This window comes from Aphelocoma coerulescens, chromosome 19 (assembly GCF_041296385.1).
Source record: "Aphelocoma coerulescens isolate FSJ_1873_10779 chromosome 19, UR_Acoe_1.0, whole genome shotgun sequence".
Classification (NCBI taxonomy): Eukaryota; Metazoa; Chordata; class Aves; order Passeriformes; family Corvidae; genus Aphelocoma; species Aphelocoma coerulescens.
In genome coordinates this window covers 10805054-10825727 of record NC_091032.1, presented here as the reverse complement: position 1 = coordinate 10825727, position 20674 = coordinate 10805054, and the positions used below count along the sequence as shown (strand labels likewise).

The 20674-nt window shown below is 57.3% G+C and overlaps 1 protein-coding gene across 1 annotated transcript in view; it reads right to left on the bottom strand.

The window, feature by feature from the left end:
• The window catches only part of RAP1GAP2 (RAP1 GTPase activating protein 2), a 47946-nt gene extending 41629 nt beyond the window's left edge, over positions 1-6317 (bottom strand). The window contains 3 exon segments of the mRNA XM_069033220.1: positions 2697-2732; positions 6081-6142; positions 6144-6317. Of these exon segments, the coding sequence (XP_068889321.1) occupies positions 2697-2732; positions 6081-6142; positions 6144-6317 (272 nt within the window).
• Between the last annotated feature and the right edge of the window lie 14357 nt (positions 6318-20674).

The following is a 20674-nucleotide window of genomic DNA, read 5'->3' as shown; positions in this document are numbered from 1 at the left end:
TTCATCCTCATGAGAGGAAAGTCCCCATCCCACTTTTCCACCTCCAGCATCCCCAGTACAAGGACTTCACAAGGCTAAGGGGGCTCAAGGGTCTCTGCCTGTTTTCTTGGGGACCCCTGTGTTTGCTGGGCTGATGTGAGAGGCAGATAAACCCAGCTGGCTGGCTCACCTGGCCAGAACTGCTCTTTGACATGCAAAGACCTTTTGCAGGCCGATGTTTTCCTCCAAGCTGACCTTCCCACTTGGGAAGCGGCTTAGCTGCCATCTGGCTCAGGTCTTCCCAAACTTGCCAGAGCTTCCTGGGCCTTCACAGAGGCTTAGCAGCAAGTGTGGCTGTTTGACAGCAGCTGCCCGGGAATGCTTGAGTCCTGTGCAACACCTTCCCTGCCCACCTGCAGCCCTGGCACCTTTGCCAGCACCTGTCACCAGAGGGGTCAGCTGAGCCCTGCCCGTGATGCCAGGGCTCCCCACCCATCACACCTCCCAACACTCCCACTCTGCAGTGCCTCCTCATGCTCTCCAGTCCCTCAGACACATTCATGGTTACCATAGGAACTAATGAAACCCGAACTGAAGAAGAAAAAGGAGAGACAGGGAGAGGGAAAACTGCTTTGATGCCCCAGTGCCACCTGCGTGGGTGAGTTTATCCTGACCCTGTGTGGGCGAGTTTATCCCCGGGGAGGACAGGCAGGGATTGCCCTGCATCACTCAGCCCTCCCACTGCCAGGCTCCATCCCTCCAAACGCCAGCTCTGAGGGGCCACATCCACCACCGTGTGCTGCTGCCCCCCTGCCAGGGTTCTGCAAGTCAGAGCTGATGTCTGCAGCAGCACGAGGCTCCCTGAGGTGCTCCAGGGCATGCGGAGAGCAGCTCAGATTTTCAGTAATAACTTACACAGGGAAAGAAAGCTTCCAGTGCCTGGTGCCTCTGTGCCATGGGTTAAACCAGGACACTCAGAAGCTGCAGCAATAACAAGAGGGCGCTAAAAACCCAAAAGTTTGGGTTTCTCGTATTTTTATAATTTTAAAAGCTTTTACAAACACGAATCGTGGCTCTGGCTGAGCCCCAATTATAGAACCACTTAATGAGGCAGCCTACCCACAGACCAGAAGCACCACAGGGCTGTGGGAAGCATTAGCTGCAAACAGCAGTGGATGTTCATCAAAAGCTCCAAGGAAACTCCCTCCTCTGGCCAGTGCAGGAGGGGGAGAGAGAGAGACAGGGAAACGTGGCCCCAGACCCTCATCCTACCCAGGCAGGAGCACGGCAGCGTGCCCACAGCACTGGCACGGCACTCCAAGCACGGCGTTAGTTGCCTGGCACGGTGGAGAGAGGAGGGTGCAGGGGACTACTGCTGCACCAGCCTTAGAAAAACATCAGGGCACAGTGTAGGCAGAATACAAGGAGCAGCTCAGTCCTTCTCGGCTTCACGGGAAAAGGAAAGTCTGCAGAGAATTCCCTCTGCTCCCCAAAGTGGTAAACATTGATTTAAACTTCTCATTAGTTCAGCACAACCTGAGCAATGAGCGTAGCACCGGCGATTGGGCTGTGCCATTTACAGCGGGCATTTGCTGGCTCATTCAGGCAGCAGCTCCCCCAGGCTTTTCGGATACTTTTCCATTAATGAATAATTTGCACAGCGATTATAGAGGGAAACCGAATAAGCCATCACCCTGTGCATTGCCTGGAGCCCAGGGGAGGCCTGGCCAGAGTATTTCTGTATCAGCACAGGGGGTAGCTGATGGTGCTGGAGCTGTGTGCTCACAATGGGGAACCCCCGACCTGGGGAGCTTATCTGGGATGCAGGAGAGGGGACGATGCACCACAGTGGGAGAGAAGAGATCAGTACCCAGGATGTCCAGCCAGGAGGACAAAGCTGGTGGGAACAGGAGGCAGGTCCCAGACAGCCACGAGTGCTGAGGGAGCAAGAGAGCATCGGTGCCACCACTGACAGACCTTCACCACCTTCTCTTCCCCATCAGCCAAGGACATATCCCAGCAGGAATGGTGTCCTCACACAACTCGCTCCATCACAGCATGGGATGTGGCCCAGCACATGTGGCCCATGGGATGTGCCAGAGCCACACAACCCACACCACCCAGCAAGTGTCCAGCAAGTCTGTGGCAAATCCAAGATGGACCCACCGAGCAACACTGCCAGTCCACAGACCCTCCGGGGCCCCAGTAGCATCTTCACCCCTTCCAGAGCAGTGCCCAGGGCCCCTCAGCAGCACAGGAGAGGAGCTGGGTCACAGGCACCCACTGTCCCACTGACACTCACCATCTCTCCAGACTGCAAGACTGACAAACAAAATACAAAACCTCCAGACTTCACTGGATTTATACCCAGAATCTCAGCGCCAGCCTGACCTGCTGATTCCCACCCCCGTTACCCCCAAGGTAGAGCTGGTGCCCTGTGAGTTGCCCCATGCACACCTCAGCCCCCTGATCTCACAGCGAGTGCGTCACCGTGTTTGTTGTGATCTCCCAGTGCCTGATTCACTTTAGGCTTTCAGGAGAACAGACTGTGGGACATGCACAAATGCACGTCCTGCAGTGGGTGGACATGGCTGGACTCCACTGCACCAGCTGGAGCCCAACTCCCAGGAAAGCATCCTCCTCCCCACACAGAGCCAGCTCCCAGCACCACGCAGCCCACAGGAAATCACTACATGAGAGAAGAGCCAGGTACTCACTTGATCTTCAGGCTGGCCAGCATTGTCTTGTCGATCCTGGGGAGAGAGCAGAGGAGGGTGTTACTGCAGGGGCTCCAGATGTAGCTGGGAGGGGATTGGGTACTGGGGGCTGCTGCCAAACACGACCTCAGTATATCCTCTGGAGGTGCCAGCACTCCAGCTGACACGACGATCACCACAGAAAGACTTCATCAGAAAACAAAATCAACCAAGATTTAACCCAAAATGAAGCCTGGCAGCAAGCAAGAAAAAATCCTAGTTCTTTCCTGGTGGTGACCAGAGCAGAACTGCTGCCTCCCAATCTGGAATGCCAGAGGTGAGCTGGGCAAGAGAGGAGGGCATCACCTGTGTCCCAGCTCTCTCCAAAGCACAGCTTCCACAAAACATTTACAGATAATGGACCTGTGACAGCCCTGATGTGCTGGGAAGATCCCACCAAACCCTACAAATGCAACCCGGCCCCAGGCAGACAAAACACAGAGCAGTACCATCGCTCCCAGCCCCAGCTGGCTTGTGTGGGACCGGCAGCCCCAGTTGCTTCACTCATTTCCCTGGCACTGATAATGAGTGTTCATCTCCTCAGAATCATTGTGGTTACAGTCATATTAATATTAATTAATGCAAATCATAGTAATGTCTCAAAATGCAAAACAATATCTTTTGGCAGAAAATGCTCTGTTATCTGCCACATGGAATCAATTCCACATCGCAAAAAAAGACCAAACAGCAAAATAATACCCCCAACGCCCTCTTGTTTTGCACTGTGATCGCAGAGGACACGGCATGGCCACAGAAGTACAGCTTCCCCCGCACTTGCAGCTTTACCTTCTCCACTCCCCGGCTGGGCTCTGCTGTCGCAGGGTGGCTGCACCCGCGGGCGGCGCAGCAGGGCCGGGCCCCTGTGCTCCATGCCACGGGCTGAGCCTGACAGGCACTGAGGCAGAGGCACCATTACCTTCCCCAGGGTCCCGCTCTTGCAGCAACATCACACTCATAGAATCCCATGGCCAGGGGAGCTCTGTTCCAGGCATTTCCTCAAACATCAGCTTCCATGCTCTGATCTGGAGAGTCAGCCCGCTGCTGCTCCTAAAAATAAACCTAGGGCACCTGCTATTGTGACTTAATACTTTACAAGCCTGCCCAGACCTTGTTGATCATTAAATCATGTTGAACATCAGAGCATGCTGGGGAGCAGAGTTGTTTCCAAACTCAGTGACAGAGGCAAAGCAGCTCAGGGACAATGGGTGGCTGGGGCAGCTCCCAAGGGACCTGTCCCTGAGTAGAGGCTGTACACGTGGCTCCATCCAGAACCACGGGAAGAAAAAACAGTTGTTGTTATTTGGCCTCTTAAGAGTGAGAAGGGGAAAAAAAGAAACAAACGAAAAAAACCACACAGGAAAGAAACTCCCATGTTTGGGAAACCGCAGTTGCAGTGTGACTATGAGAGCCGTTTTTCGGCCCTGCCCTGCTCTGCTCCGGAGAAGGCAAAATGAAACACCCCACAGCCCTGGGGCTCCCCCGCCCTGGGCAGCACCAGCTCCGGGGGCAGCACTCACAATGGCTTTGCACACCATGTGCATCCCTACAGCCAAACTGCGGGCACCACATCTGCCCCCCAAGGTGAACACACTGCTCCGGCACCTCGCTGGCAGCAGATGCAGCTGGTAGAGGGAAATAATAGCAATTTCCAGCCCAGCAGAGGCTGGAAATAGCGAGTGCAGCCACAGCAGGAGGCGGCTGGGTGTGCCCAGGCACCTCACACGCAGCCCCACAGGAAGGGTGGGTCGGCCGGGACCGTGAGAAAATGCAGGTGCAGGTACGGGGCTGTGGCAGGTCCCTTCTTTTGCAGTAAACGCCCCGAGAAGGTTCTCCCGGCAGCGCACAGGGCTTTCCAGGCAGCGTCTTCCCCAGGGACCCGGGGAGAAGTGCACGGACCCCTTGGGAGCAACCCCCACAGCTCACGGAGAACGGGGCTCCCGCCGCAGCTCTCACCGTGCAGATACTGACACGGTGTCTAAAGCCCATGTCTTGTTCCCCCAGCTCCAGCTGCAACGGTGGCACAGCCCCCCAAAAGCCAGCAGAGCCACCAGCAGCCGGCACAGCCCCCCCAGCCAGTGCAGCCCCCATTTTCCTGAGCGACTCTCCGGCTCGTGGTTTTCTTTCCCCTGCAACTGCCAAAGCACAGCAAGAAAAAAGCAGAGCAAAGCCCAGCTGGCCCTGAGTGCCCCTGCCAATGAGGGTCAGGCTCTGCTCCACCGCAGCGGGAAGCCCCTGGGATGCCCTCGGGCAGTCAGGGCCCCAGAGCCACTGCTCACAACCGCGACTGTGGGGCAGACCTGTCCAAGAGCTGCCATTTGGCCACCACAAAATGAGCCCACATATCACAAAACTTACTTGTACAGAAATCTATCCACGTGCTCCCTTCCCCTTTCTATGTAAAGAGAACACAGTCCAGCCCAAGGCAGCTCTCTTGGCTTCAGCGAGGCGTGCGCTCCATCCCAGGGGACCCTGCCGAAAGCCTCTGCACGCCAGCTGCCCTCCTACAGCCCTCACAGTTACTCAGCATTTCCCCCAGCCAGTCTCAAGCAGCTCCAAGTCCACAGCACCACATTCCCCTCAAAGCCCGGGGGCTGCCATTGTCCAGTCCCAGCCCCCACAGCCACTGTGGAACGAGGAGGGGGCAGAGCAACCTTCGGCCCCAAACACCCAACACCATCACAGCATCACAACCCTACAGCACAGACTTGGAACAGGCATAAAACACCTCGGGGAGGAGACCTGAGGGGAGGGCAGAGGGAGAACGGTGTCGTTTTCTTAAGCTGTTTCCCTATAGATCAACACCTGTCAGAGGAAAGAGACAGGAGCAAACAGTCCCGCTGACCTCGGGGTGCAGGCAGCAGCCATGGTTCTCTGCTGAGGACAAAGCAGGGGTGACTCATGGAGGTGCCAGTGGTGCTGGGAACCTGCCCTGGACCAGGAGGGAGCTTGCTGCACCCCAAAGTGCCAAAGGTGGCTGTAAGCATCGCTGTCTGAGTACAAGAGGAGCAGGCAGCAGGGCCTCAGCAGCGATAGAAAGGGGCAGGGACAGTCTCGCAGGTAATGTGCCCACAGGAGCCCACCAGGAGCCCCCAGGGAGGTCCCCTCGCTGCCCATCACCTGCGGGGCTCACGAGGTTTCGCTGGGCTGAAGTTGTGCCAGGCTTCCTGCGGGCACAGGGGCAAGAAGGTCGTTCCCGACACGCACATGCTGCGGCTGGCACGGTGGGAAGGTCTCTGCCGGGAGGGCACCGCGCCACAGCGCGGGGTGATTCCTGCTCTGAGCCGCGGAGGGAAGGAAAGCTCCTCACACGGCAGCGAGGGAGGGAGGGAAGGGGAAGGCACCCACCAGCCGTAGCCGCCGAAGGAGACGCTGCGCTTCCTCTGGAACATGTTGGTGTCTCGGGGCTGCCAGGGCGCAGCGGCGATGGGACAGCGGCAGCCGTGCGGGGACGGCCGCGGCGGCGCTTCCTGCCGGCGTCGGGCGCTGTGCCGGGGCGGGGGGACCCCAGCAGCTCCCGGTCAGCCGCCCCCGGCGCAGCAGCGCATGCACACGCGTGCACGCAAACACCACAAAAAAAGTCATTTCCTTTTCTTTTCGTGGCCACAGGCTTTTCGCAACCTCACGCTGCAAATATCGTATTTCTCCTAATGGCAGGACCACCGGCAGTGCCGCATGGGCAGCGGGGCTGAGCCATGGACACGGTGTCACCCACAAACATCGTGGCCTGCGGCTGCCCAGCCACTAAGGCCCGATCCCGAGGGTCACTGGTGGCAGCGTGGTGCTCTGCTTCTTCCTCTCTGTCCCCGAAATGGTAGCGCTGCAGCCACAGCACCAGGCTGGCTCCCTGGTAGGGGAACCTCCACCCACCCCTCCAGTGCCCCTCAGGGAACATCCCACTAAAGGCATCAACCCTCAGCAAGCAAAAACCCCATCACTTCCATCTCTCATGGCAAACAGATCCCACCATCCCAGAGCTCAGCAAGGCATCTCCCACTAGCTTCCATGCAGCTGCCTATGGCACACGGGTTTTCCATCCTCTGGTTCCCCAGCAGCTCTGTAATGCATCTGCAGCCTGACCACCACCCAAACGCCCCCGTCCTTTAACAGCCAGACTTCAGAAATCCCATGGAAATGGAAATGCTGACCTCTAGCTGGGTATGAGCTCCCATCCATCACAAATGCCAAGAAAGCAGATGCTGTTGCCTGCACCGTGCTTTGGGCATTGTAGGGCACAGCAGAGCCGTGGGGAGGTGAGCCCGGTTGCAGGAGTGGGCACGGTGCCCAGAGGCTGCGTGTGGTGCCCAGGGGCTGCGCCTGGTGCCCAGGTACCCTCACACCTTTCACCTCCCTAAACCAACCACCTGCACCCACCTGCACCCGCTCAGAGGTGGGCTACACCAGGGGATCACCTCTGCCAGTCCAAGTGAGGAGGAAGGGTGGGAACTCCAAGCACCTCTCGGCAGTGGGGAGGCAGGAGGAGCTGTGCTGTGCTGGGGCCACAGTGTGACACCAGAGCGGAGCCGTGCGCCACAGCCAGGACGGGAGGAGCTGCCCAGCCACGCGTCCTTTGCCGTGTCCACGGGGTCCAGGAGCCCCTGTCCCAGAGCCACTGCAGCTCAAAGGCCAGAAAAAGCCTCTGACTGCCAAGGTCCAACCAGACTGGCTACAGAACACTCACCTCCTACCCCAGGGATCCAAGCCAACGCCTGGTGCAGACACACAGCATCCCTTCACCCTAGCACTCCAGGCAGTGCTGGCTCCTGGGTCAGAGGCAGCTCTAGCCCAGAGTTCTCATCCAAGCACCCAAAAGCTTTAAATTGAGAGACATTTTAATTCTGTCTGATTCATGAAAGAAAGAGGTGGGGGAAGATATAGGGAGCTGGAGACAGAAATCACCCAACTCCAGGGAAAAAACCTGGACTGAAATCCAGCTATTTCAACTCCTACTTTTCTGCCCTCAGCCTTAAAGGGATGAAACGATGGAAATTCTTTGAATTTTAGAGCTCTTAAGGATATTATTAAAAAAAACCCCAAATATGCTTCAGGCTTTGAAGCCATAATTCAGGTGCTACAAAATATCTGGAGCAGACATTTGCTTGGAGCACATTTGTTCCTGGCCTGCACGATCCATGTCAAAGCTCTGCATCAACAGCAGTGTGACGTTATCTTCTCGCTTCATCTTCCCCCAGGCCATGTCTTCCTTACACTCCTCCCAGCTGATTTCTGCCCAGCTCTGCTGAGCTGCTCACAATTAACATGTCTGAAAATAAAAGCGTCAGGTATGGCCAGGCTCTGCTGCACATTTGGAATGAGACCCAGTGCGGCTGCTCCTGCACAGCCCTGCCTGCGGAGCTGTGGGACAGGCAGGGATAGTGGCTGTGGGAAGCACTGGCCTTAGCTGGTACTATGTCAGGAAAATCTTGGAGACCCCAGAGAAATGGCCAGCTTTGGACCTTTCCCCTTGCAGCACCATCTACTGCATCTTGTTCTGCTGCTTCGGCCCTGTGCGAACTCGCAGCTGCCGGAGGTGACACGGAAGCAGAAGGGCGATGGGGACACGCACAGCACGGCAGGACCTGACTGCCCTTTGCTGGGCGGTCACCCCAGTCAGTAGGTCATAACCACTCCCGCAGCTCTTCCTCATGTCATGTCTGTGCTAAAGCACAGGGTAGCCCCACACATGCCCCAGGATTTCAGAGCACAAGAGGGCAGGACCCTGGGATGGCCGTAGGGAAACATCTCCATTTCCTGCTGCCTAGGAGCGTGCGGGGCAGCCCCCACACAAGCCCACCTCACCCTACACCAGCACCTGGGGATACCCGTGGCTGGCAGTGGTGGAAGTGGAGCTCTTCCTGCTCCCCATCCCCACACATCTGGCAGCCCCCCGGGGCCACACCAGCCACCACAGATACAGGTGACAAACTGCATTTGAGCCAGGCAAAGGTTAAAAATACACCAAGGACCAACACCAGCTGCCCCGAGGCCACCAGCCGCCCTCGCTCCCGGGTACCACACCACGCCTGCCCAGAACTATCTCACCCGCAAGGGAGTGCCTCCAGAAATAGTCTCTGCAATGACATTTTCTCACTTCCCCTCTTCCCTCCGAGGTATTTCACACAGGCTCAAAAACAAAAGGGAAAAAAAACCCTCCCCTTTCCAGAGCAGGCACAGGCAAATCATAACTGAGCAGCCAAAATTAGGGAACAACACCCTGGGGGAGGACAACTCCTCAGTACCATCTGCACCAGTCTAAATTAACATCTCCCAGGGGCCTCAGCCAGAACCAAGATCCCATTGCTCCGACCCAACCTGGTGAGCAGCCCCTGCTACTGGGAACAGAGCAGCTGCACTGCTGGTGACACCTCAGAGCAGGATTGTGCCCAGCAAGGGCAGCATAATTCTTCCCTTTCTTACTGGGGTAAGAGACTGATTGCATCATTAGTGCTTTAATATTGCCTGCGGCACTCTGAGGGCATTCAGCTTCCTATTATGATTCTAAAGAAGGTTGTGGGCACAGAAATATTAGATTTTGTCCTGGCAGGAAGAACATGCCGTGCACATCATCAGCTTGACCTACAGAGCAAAGGAAAACAGTGTCCAAATTACCTCTGGCTCAGTTCGTGGAATATTTTAAACACTGTTTTCTCCCCTTTATGGTACTGCTGAAGTGAAGAGAGAAACTCAATGTCTTAAATGCAGCTTCCCACAAGCCCCACCTTGCTCTCAGGGGTAGCTCTTTACTGCTCAACAGCCTCAGGCCAGAAGGACTGAGAGGGCTCCCTCAGCCACCACTGGGGAGGGGAGGCTGTGTCACCCAAGAGGAGAGCTTCAGACAAAGGACAGCAATGACAGAGACCTTCCCGAGACCAAGGCCATGCACAGCTCAAGCTGCAAACCACGCTGCAGCTCCTCTTCCACATTGTCGAGGAACCGCTGAGGGCTCATGGACTCATCCCTATGTCCAAAATGCTCTGATCACTCCAGCTCATTTCTGTGGAAATGGCTGAAAAACAGATCCTGGAGGAAGCCACCACACGACCTGCAAAACATCACCTCTCAGGCAGTGGTACAGAGGGATACTTACACCCAGATTTGGCAGCACCAGCTTTCCCAACAGCCCAGGAAGCACCCAGCACAGAGGAGGTCCCCACACCCTGGAGACCACAGCACAGAGGAGAGAAACCCAGGAAACCAACAGGTGCTGGCTGACAACCTGGCCCCCGTGCTGGCCAGGTGCCTGTGCACCCCAAAGCGCCGCTGGTCTCTCCCACCATCACATGAACCAGCTCTTTGCATAGATCATGTCTCATCACAGCCCTGTATGCAGAAACTCATCACATGGGCTTCCGGGCTCACTGAATTCTTCTCAGCCAACTATGAATTTAAGGTACAGAATTGCTTGTCTTCTCAAGTCCACACATTTTAGAGACCTACCTTGCTAGCAAGGGCATGAAATTCCCTGAAGAGGCTCTCTCTAGGGAAAGCCTGTTCAAGCACACAGATTTCCTGTGCCTGTTTTCTCCACCTTTTCCAACCACCCCCTTCCCATGCAAGTGGAGCCTGAGGGAGGATGCTTCGGGGAAGCAGCAGAGGCTCGCATCCACATGCACTCTGCCTCCCCAGGATCCAGCAGGAGGGTTGCTCTGTGCATCCATACAGTGCCCACGTGGGGTGCCTTGCACAGGATGCTCCAGAGACAGGGCAGGCACCTCTGTGCCTGGTGACATCCCTGCTGCAGGCAGGCGAGCAGCTGCCATGCCAGCACCAGGTCCCTGGGCACTGTCACCATGGCTACCTGCTCATCCACTGCACATCCCACACCGCGGTTCCCAGTCCCCGCTGCATGGACAAGCAGGAGCTCATCGCCTGTTTGCCCAGGCAATGCAGGGGCTGGTGGAGGGAGGATGCACTGGGGCAAACCTCCCACAGAAACCTGTTCCCAGTGGCAGGCTGGCACTGGCAGCTGCACCAGGAACTGGAGAGAGCTTGGCCCAATTCACACAACAAACACGGAGAGGGGGGGCGACTGCAGCCAATGAAGAAATTGTGGAGAGACAGAAAAAGAACAGCTTAAACTGAAAAACCAGGGCTGGGAAAATGTGGGGGCGGGATGAAAGCATGGGAATGAGAGAGACCTGAACATGCTTTGGCTGGAAATTAGGATGTTTCTAATCTTCAATATAATCAATCTCTGGAACACTTTCCTAATAACTGAAATAAAGGAACAAAAAAAATCCCAAGCCCCTAACTGAGGCTCAGAACATTTGTGAAGATTTTACACAAGATGGTAATGTCTAGTGGAAGGTGTCCCTGTCCATAGGAGCGGCTTTGGAACTGGATGACCTTTACAGTCCCTCCAACCCAAACCATTCTGTGGTTCTGTGATTCTGTGATGCCCGCAGCAGCAGGGCGCTGGGCTCTCTGACCCAGCAGGTGTCCTTGCCCCATCCCCTGACAAGGGCTGTTCCTCCCAGACCCCCTGCCCTGCAGCCCGGCCTCAGCAGCAGACAGGGAATCAGTGGCTGCCCAAGGCTAAGCTGCGCTGACACAAGGTCAGACCTCAGGGCTCAGGTGTGAGGCCAAACCTGTGCATGGACCTTCTGAATGCTGCAAACAAGGCACACAGGGCTTGGACTTGAGCTTTTCCAAATCTTGCTACCTCTTGCCAACATCTACTGTATTTTTCGACCATTTTGGGCGGGTTTTGCAAGAGCCGGCCTAAAATCAAATCAGAGTCAAGAAACAGTCTTTCTGGCATCCAACTTGGAGGCAGATGTCAACTCCAAGCAGGGATTCATCTACCCCTACAAAACTGCAAAACTGTCTGTGGAGAATGAGCTGTTTTTAGCTCCTGGAAAAAATGTCTCTCCTGTTGCTGCTGAAGTCCTGTTCCTGTTTCCACAGCAGCAGCTAACAACCACCAGAGCATCTGACCAGGTGCACAACAGGCAGCAGCAGCAGAGGGCCTCTTTGAGCAGCCCTCAGCACCCTGCTACCATACAGATATGCTTAGGGATGAAGGGAAGGAAGGATGATAAAACAAACAAGCAAAGAAAAAGGCATTTTTGCTGCTATGGTTATCGTCCCTAGTGGGAAGAACCAGCAGCAGAGAGAGAATGCAGTATCTGTGAAACGTGGTGTGTGCGAGCGCGAGCCTGCTGCCTGCAATCACACTGCGTGTTGGATCTGAATTTAAACTCTTTGGCATGATTCCAACCCTCAATAAATCGTGCCTTGTGGACAGGTATTATGTCTCTTCTGCTACTAAAACAACAAGCTGTCTTAAACAAAACAGCAGAGCCTAGAGCGTGCAGAAAACAGCAGAACCTGGCGGGATCCATCTCACACCCTGCATTCGCCAGGGATGCAGGCGACATCTCACACAGCCCTCGCAGGCTCTGTGGAGCTCCACACCAAGCACACCGGTGCTCTGCCCGTGGGAACGAGCAGGATGAAGGGAAATGCTCAGCCTGGTGAGCAGACATTGCGCTGCTTCCCTGTCAGAGATGAGCTGCAGCCTCGCACAGGGACAGTGGTGGGGAGGATCACCCCAGCAGACTGGTGTGGGGCAGGCTTAGACGTCCCTTTTCTGTGCAAACACCTGGGGCTCCCCAGCCAAGGAGGTGCCCGGGAGAAGCAGGACAAAGCCCCTCGCATCCCACCGGGCCCCACCACCCCGACCCCCGGGAACAGCAGGCAGAGCCCCGCACAGACTGCTGGAAATCGCCTCCTTGAATGGTCAATATTTAAGAGCGGTGCTGGAGACCTCTTCACCGTCCTCCCATACACGGGTCCCGGTCCACGGGTCCCTAGCCCTAATCCCCCGTACAGCCCCCGGTTCCCGGTCCCGGCCCCAAGCCCCTGCCCCGGCACCGCGGCTCCGAGCGCAGACGGAGGAGCCGAGAGCCGTGGAGGCGCCTCCGCTGCGGCTCCGCCCGCGCTCAGCCGAGTCCCCGCGGGGCTCCCCAGCCAGGAGCACGTACGTACCGAGGATGGAGCCCGCAGCCCCGCGCCGTGCCCGCCGCTCGCCGCCTGCGGATCCCGCCGCGGTGGCGGAGCCGGCCCCGCGCGGGGCGGTGCGGGGCGGTGCGAGGAGGTGCGGGGAGGTGCGGGGCGGAGTGGGAAAGTGCGGAGCCGTGCGGGGCGGTGCGAGGAGGTGCGGAGCGGTGCAGAGCGGTGCGGGGAGGTGCGGGGCCGTGCGGGGCGGGGCAGGGAGCTGCGGGGCGGTGCGGGGAGCTGCGGGGCGGTGCGGGGAGCTGCGGGGCTGTGCGAAGAGGTGCGGGGCGGAGTGGGAAGGTGCGGGGCGGTGCGCACTGGTCCCGCGGCGCCGGGGGCTCCTGCCGCCCTGTCCTGCCCACAGCCGTGCCCTGCCTGCAGGGGCCTGAAGGCGGTAACACGCCCTCGCCGTGGCTCTCTCCTCATTCCCGTCCCACCGAGCAGGAGCTGGAGCAGCGGCCCGGCCCTCAGCAGCGCCCCGCGGCTGCTCTTGCCGAGACAGAGTTTGCACTTGGGCTGCCTTGGGAGACAAATATTTCATCCCAATAAGAGAGATACAGACACTGCTCATAACTGGCCGCTGGTGTCCCACAGGCTCTCCAGACGGCTCCAGGTAACTTCCTAGGGGGAAACTTCCAGGTAACTTTCCCTCTGGAAAAATCAAACGAGCCCAGTGAAATTACCCCCTCGGGAAATCAAATTAATCTAGTGAAATTAACCGCAACAGCACTTAACATTAATTATAAATGATGTTACACGCATTTCAGCTGCATGTGCCAAATGAAGCATGTGCATCAGGGGTGAGGCTAACACAACCTTTGAAAGCAATTTGCAAAAATTAGTTAAAATCAATAAACAGCACAGTCATTCCAGTTTCTGGAAAGCCTCTCCAGCGGCAGGCAGAGGAATTCCTATCGCAGGAAGCAGATGGCAGCAGTAAGCATGTATGCCATGGCTCCTGCTGAGAACAGCTGGCACCTCCCTCACACTCCTAGAAGTCTCTTCCAGGTGTGAATGTCACCTCCCTCCATCCCCATCCCGCTTGCCCTGCATGAAGAGTACCCACAGCCCTTCCTGTCCCTGGAAATCCAAGTCTTTTGGGCACCCCCTTCCTCTGCACCCACCCTCCCACTGTTCTCATCCATGCAATTCCAGGCAGACAAATACTTGAGGGTTTTAAGGGCTCTTGGAGCAAAACTGCTCCTGAAATGGAGAGGAAAAAGCTTTTAGTGTCACAGCCACTCAGGGACCCAGCATGTTCCAGAGCTCTTCGCAGGCCAGAGAACAGATGCTGCACTCTGTGTGTCTGGAGGCCCACGGGGCTTTCACGTTAATGGTGTTTTATCATCAAACACGGGATGGGAACTGACAGCAATGCATATGCATCAGCAGGGAGAGCCCCAGCACATGCCTGGGATGTGGCTCCCAAGGGGAGAGTTTAAGCACCAAACAAAATCGGGGGATCAGAACAGATATTTTCCAATGATCACTGATGGCTGAGGGAAACGCAGCCCCTGGCTCCCATCTGTTTTTTAAGTAAATCTCAAGCGTGCTGCACACATAAAGCAGATCCTCAACCAAAAGCATGGGGGGGATTACAAGAAAAGTTTGGGCAGGCAGGCGGTAATTTGTCCTTTCCACTGCTTTAAACTAAACAGCATTTAATGTGCTGTTTGCAGGCCCTGGTGCAACCACTGTGCCTGGAACTTTATTTTAAAGCAAAGCCCAAAATGTTCATGTATCACAGAGCTCCCAGACAGGCTAGGGTTCAGGAGGCCTGTGTCAAAATCATGAGGGCTTGTGAAAGAGCAAGCAGCAGGGGATGTGCCAGTGCTGCCCACAGTCCCCAGCCCTGCGCCCAGCAGCCCCCCTTACCTGCTGGGGGAGCCCAGGTCTGCGCGGCTGACGATGCGGTGCTGGTGGGGCGAGTAGAGCCACTGGAAAGCCGTCAGCGTCCTCTCCTCAATGCGAAAGCGGCCTTCTCGCACGTACCTAAAAATAACATCAAGAGAGACTGAAATATTCATCAGCACTGGATTGCGGGGAGGGAGCAGCAGGATGCAAGCAGCGGCTGGCTCGGCAGTGCCGCTCAGAGCCGCACATCCTACACCACCACGTTCCTCGGTGGGAGCAGAAAATTACTTTACAGCCCATCTGCCTGCATCCCTGTGCCACCCCCGTCCCTCACTGCTCACCAGCCACTGAGCCCACGGGCACGCGGCCGTGCCTGGGACAGGGCATCCCTTGAGATTGACCCCCAGAGACGGCCCCTGCACCCTCCGGATGGGTACCTGTGGGGCCACTGCCAGCTGCAGCCCCCATACAGCCCCCGGCCCACGCAGGGCCCTCAGACCAGACCCACGGGCACCCATAAGCACCATGTGAAGGAAAGCAAAGAACAAATGTTTCCAAAGCAGCAAAGGACATTCCCCTGTAAAGCCCCAGGGGACACAGGTACAGCAGCCCCTGCTCAGCACCAGCATCTTGGAGTACAGCCTGCCCCCAACACCCTCCCACCCCCATCCCAGCCCTGTCCCCAGGCTATCAGTGGCTCCAAGGCCAAGCTAATGCCTTTCTAGCATCACTTCAAATGTCAGGCCAGAGGTTGAGGCTTATCAAGTAATATTCAAGTGAATTGATGGTTACGAATTTGATTAGAAGAGTATGGGTTCCCTGTTAAGTGAGCAAAATTCTGGTAACTGCAGTTTTTTCCATCTTTTGGAACAAAATCCTGCTGCCTGCTTCCATCCCAGCAGCCAGCTGCGCTTCACACACACTCCTCTGAACATGAAATTTCATCAGCAAGTAATTAATAAGTTAAAGCCCCTATGGTACTGGAGACACACACACACACAGCTGCAGCATCCATGAACCTCAGCCAGGGCTGGGGAGAGCTCATGTCCCTTCCTCTGCATATAGATGCTCCAGGAGGTTCATTCTCAACATGAACTGCAGGGGTCTGCCCACACTGCCTGGATGGGGCCAAGGGGATGTACCACAGTGCCATGAGCTCCCCGCTTGCTGCTGCTGGGCTCTGCCACCTGCCAGAACCCACTCAGCCCAGAACAGCACTGTGGGGTCCTGTGGAGCTGTGGACAGTGGCGGTGCAGGAACTGTGACTTCCCCCTGCAGCTAAAGGAAACCTGAAAGTCTCCCTGAGCATCCCCAGCACAGAGTGACCTGCCAATTTTCTAGTTAAAAGTAACCAAGCATGGTGCAATGCCAATGCTCCCTGCAGCTCTGGTATATGATAACCCTGCACAGAGCAGAGGCAGGGAAGCCAGCATGACCCTTGGGAAGTGGGGGGTGAGCCAGTGGGGACACAGAACAGCCAGACCAAGCTGTTCAGGCCAAGCTATAACAGTTTGGGTCTAAGTGTGTGAGGGAAAAAAGTGTCCTTGGCTGCAAGGAAGGGGGGAAAGGGAGCGAAAGAGGAAACGAAAAAGCTTCAGTGACTCCCACTCTGCCTACTTGCCCGGGTTTGTGGGGCTCCCTCCCACAGCTGGGGCTCTGGCACCCAGCACCGGCCTGGCTCAGACTCTGCTCCTGCCCAGGGGCTGATGGGGCCAGCCCGGGCCCCGTCCCAGCGCTTCCATCTGCATCCCCACGGAGTCATCCAGCCACAGCCTGGCATCGCCGCAGAGCCCTGCTCAAAAGTCACAAGCTTCGGACGTCACAAACTGCACAATTCAACATAAAAGAACACAGACAAAGCTTGTTCCCAATGTCAGCCCGTCCCGGCTGCTCCGGGCACAGACAGTGGCCTGTTCCAAGCCGCGTCCCCGCACGCCAGAGATCGGAGGAGCCTTAGCACTCCACGCGTGTCGCGGGGACTCCCCCGGAGTGAGGGGACCCCGCCATCCCCGGCACGCTGCCGCTCCCACGCTTCCTCCTAAGCGGGCAGGACCCTTTCCCAAGCGCAAAAAGTCTTGGGGATCCGAATCTTCTACCTCTGCCAGCGATCCCCCCTCCCAGCACGGACCCACCCCCTCCCTGCACCCCCGTGTGTCCCCCCGGCTGGAGCAGCCGCCCCGCCGGGAGCCCCCAGCAGGAACCCCCGCTCCAGCCCGGACCTCGGAGCGCCCCTCGGAGCGTCCCGCAGCGTCCCGGATCCAGGGCGAGGTCCCGTGTCCCCTCAGCCCTACCCGCGGTCCCCCAGCCCGGATTCTCCTCCTCTCCTGGGCTGGGACCATCCCCCACGCCAGAGTTCCAGACCCCCTCGCAAGCCGAGCCCCTGCCGGTCTCCCGCTCGGGTGCCCCTTCCCGAGAAAGCCGGGACCCCCCGGACCTGCCGCACTCACCAGCGCACCAGCTCCCACCGCCGCTCCCCCGCCGCCTTGCCCGAGGCCATCCCGGGGGTCCCGCCGGGCGGGGGGGCCGCACACCCCGCTCGGAGCCGGCGGCGGCTCCTCAGCTCCGGCCGCGGGGCTGGGGCGGCTGCGCCGCTTCCTGCGCTCCCGCCCCCTCCGGCGCCCGGGGGGACCCGGCGGGGCCTGGCCCGGGCAGGTGCGGGGGGGCCGCACCGCTCTGCCCGCTTATGTAAAGCGTTATGCAATGACCCCACCGGGGCAGCCCCGAGGGGCACACAAAGCTCCCGGTACCCCTCTGCGGACCCCGGTGTCTCCCACCGACCAGCTGGATCCCATCCCGGGCTCCGGGGAAATGCACGTTTTCCAGCCTTTTAAACACTTAGAGCGAGTCCGCGCGGAGCATCCCAAAGTGCCTCGGGAACAGCCACCGGGGGAAAGAAACCCCGAAACGGTGCCTGGCATCCTGGCCCCCCAAAGGCCCCCACTCACCCAATCCCTCACAAGTGCACAGAGGTGAAGTGGAGGCCACACCTGCACAGTCTGGGGGCTGGACCCTCCCCCCGGTTCTGTTACAGTCCTTGCTCTAAGAGCATCCACCCAACCACCTGGCAGAACTGTTCTCCCATAAATTCCCAGTAAAACCTGCCTGAGCCGGAGCTTCCCTCCCAGAGCCCCTGGACACTGCAGGGGGCTCAGGAAGCAAACCACACGTGCAGCCCGGTGTTACTTCAAGGAGCTTTAGACCATACCAAAAGCTGTTTTCCAAAAGTGGTGTTCTGGCCCTAAATTCTCACTTCTCTGATCTTTGAGAACTTAATTTCACAGCTCAGCAAACCCAAGTTCTGCATCCACAATCCAACAGCTTTTAAAAAGCAAATAGCATTAATTACTCGAGTAAATTCCTATTATTGGTAATTCTGAAGTCCTGCTGTTGTTGGGTGCAAACACATCTGAAGGGCTTTGGTGCTTCCTCGCAGCTGGGGAGCAGAGGTTGCTTAGCCATGCTAGCTGGAGAGGCTGGGCCTTGCCTGGGCCACAGAAAGGGAATTCAGACAAGGATCTCCCAAATCTGGGCAGTGACCTGCCCTCCAGAGGAGCTCTCATCTCCTACAAGTTATGGGCTGAAGGCTGGAAAGAGCAGCCTGCCCAGAGAGAACCTGTCCACGTGCCAGGTGGGCAGCTGACAGATGGGATCCCCCCCACGGGGGCCCAGCAGCTTGGCCCTCAGCTGGGTTCATCGGCTGAAACGGTGGCCAGGAAATCCCTGGTACATTGTATTGGATGGTCAGGCAGCAGCGGGCTCAGAGAGGCCCCGCTCCGCAGAGCCTGACAGCTGCAATGAACCCCCTGCCTGTAAAAGGAGAGAGAGCTCACGGGGACAGCCGAGCTGGTGCCGCTGCTCCCACCACTCACAATGCCCTGAGCAGAGCGTGGCTGACCCTTCACTGGCACTCACCCCAGCCTCAGCTTCTCTCCAGCCCCTGCACCTGCTGCAGGAGGTCACGGGCAGGGAAGCAGTGATGGGATGGACTTGTGGGATGAGAGAGGGGCCAAGGAGGGGGCAGGGGAGAGGCCAAAACTCGGCCTCCTCCCCCTGGAGCCCAGGAGCCGACCCACTCCTGCTTCAGCACAACAATCTTTACATACCTGGGAGATTTAAAAATAAAAGCAACTTTCATTGAAAAAAAGTTTTAAAACCATGAGAAAAATTAAAAATTGCACTGTTCACATATCACATAAACACTAATGCAGAGGAACAAATTGCATTGCTTAGCTCAAACAAATATCCCTATGAGTAGATATTTTCCAATCCCAGTGGAAATATTAAGCTAATGTGAAATTTATTAAAACCCTCCAGCTTTTAGTCTTTAGACTTTAAGGAGCTTCTTATTAGGTTCTTCAAAGCAATTAGAAGACACACATACACTACATTTCAATTAGGTTGAAAAATAATATCTGAGGCAAAGTTAAACTCATTTTAAAATTAAATGCAAAAATCCCCCTAATAATTAACTCGGGGGTGGGAGAGAAAAGCTCTGGTCTCAAAGCACTCCCGTAGCCACCCTGGAATGGCACAGAATTCAGATTAACTCCAGTGTACATGGGATGCAGCTCCCATTGGGAATCGGCTGTTTGGTCCAGGAATCCGTCACCACTGAAGGGATCTGGTCTTGCCGAGCACAGACCCTTGGCCACATCCAGACCTGCAGGCAGAGGCTCCATCCCTCACTCCTCTGGCAGCCCCAGCAAGGAGGGATGCGTGGGCAGAAGCAGCCCCAGGTGCTGCTCGCGGCCTGTCTCTGCCCACTGACTGTGGCACGGTGTGGGATGTCCTTACCTGCCCTCCCGGGATGGGGATCTCGGCTAAGACGGGATCAACCAGACCTGAGCGTCAGAGAGAGACTCGGAGACCTCTGAGGACAGAACGAGGCCGTGGTGCACAGCACACCTTCCCCCCGCAGCAGGGCAGCACGGCCCTGGCCCTGCCCAGCCCTCCCCGAGACGCGTCCCGCCCGCCCAGCACCGGGTGCGGGGTGTCCAGCTCGGCCGCAGCGGGAACGCAGCCTGGCAGGGCTGGAAACGCAGCCTGGCAGGGCCGCGCTCCAGTGCCACCCACACACCCCCCCTACCCAGACACACACACGTGCACACAAACACACGCACAAGCACACACAAGCACACATACACACACACATACAAAAGCACACACACGCACACAAAAGCACACACACACATACACACACACACAGACGCACACGGCCGCACGGGTGCTGCCTATACCGGTGCTGGTGCCGGTGTCCTTACCGCAGTCGGTGCCGCTGCCGGTGCCGGTGCCGGTGCCGGTGCCACTAGAGGTCAGTGCCGGCACGGAGCAGCAGCAGCGGCAGCGCCGGAGCCCAGCCCCGCTCGGAAGCGCTGCCGCCCGCAGCCCCATCCGCAGTGTCCGCGTCTCTCATCCCGCGTCTCCCCATCCCGCACGCTTCATCCCTACATCCTCACATCCCCACATTCCACATCCCGCATCCCCGCAATCTCCACCAGCCGCGGACCAGGGGAAAAGCCCCGTTGCTGCAGTAGAACCTGGAGATGAGGCACTTGGTGGGTCTCCCCATGTCTGCTGTCCCCACTGCCACCCCGCTGCACCCCAGGGTCACCGTGAGCAGGGGCTGCCAGCGCTCTGAGGCACATGGCACTGATATGTCTCCCAAATGGGGTATAACAGGCAAGGAGCTGACTGCCTCTGCCCAAGAGCCTCTGGAGCTCAGTCACGCATCTGAGCTGGCAGCAGGGACCCCCCAATTCTTCCTGAATTGGTATTCCTGCCATTTTTGCCTCATTATGTTGCAACCTCAGACTTATTTGAGATGCAGCTCCTGTCTCTCAGAGCAAGCGGGGAGTGGGGAAGAGTTGCAGCATAATTGCAGTGCAGGACATCAGAGTGGCTGGAAGCATCAGCAAAGGGACTGCCAGGTCATGTCCTGCTCAGAAAAGCTGCCAGTGAAACCAGTTAATTGTGGAACTGGTGATGGGAAACACGAGCAGCCTGAGTGCACCAGAGTGAGCCCAGGTTGTCAGGCGATCGCTGTGGAGGCAGACGACATTTTCCTGTGCCATGCTGGGTGCAGAGGATGC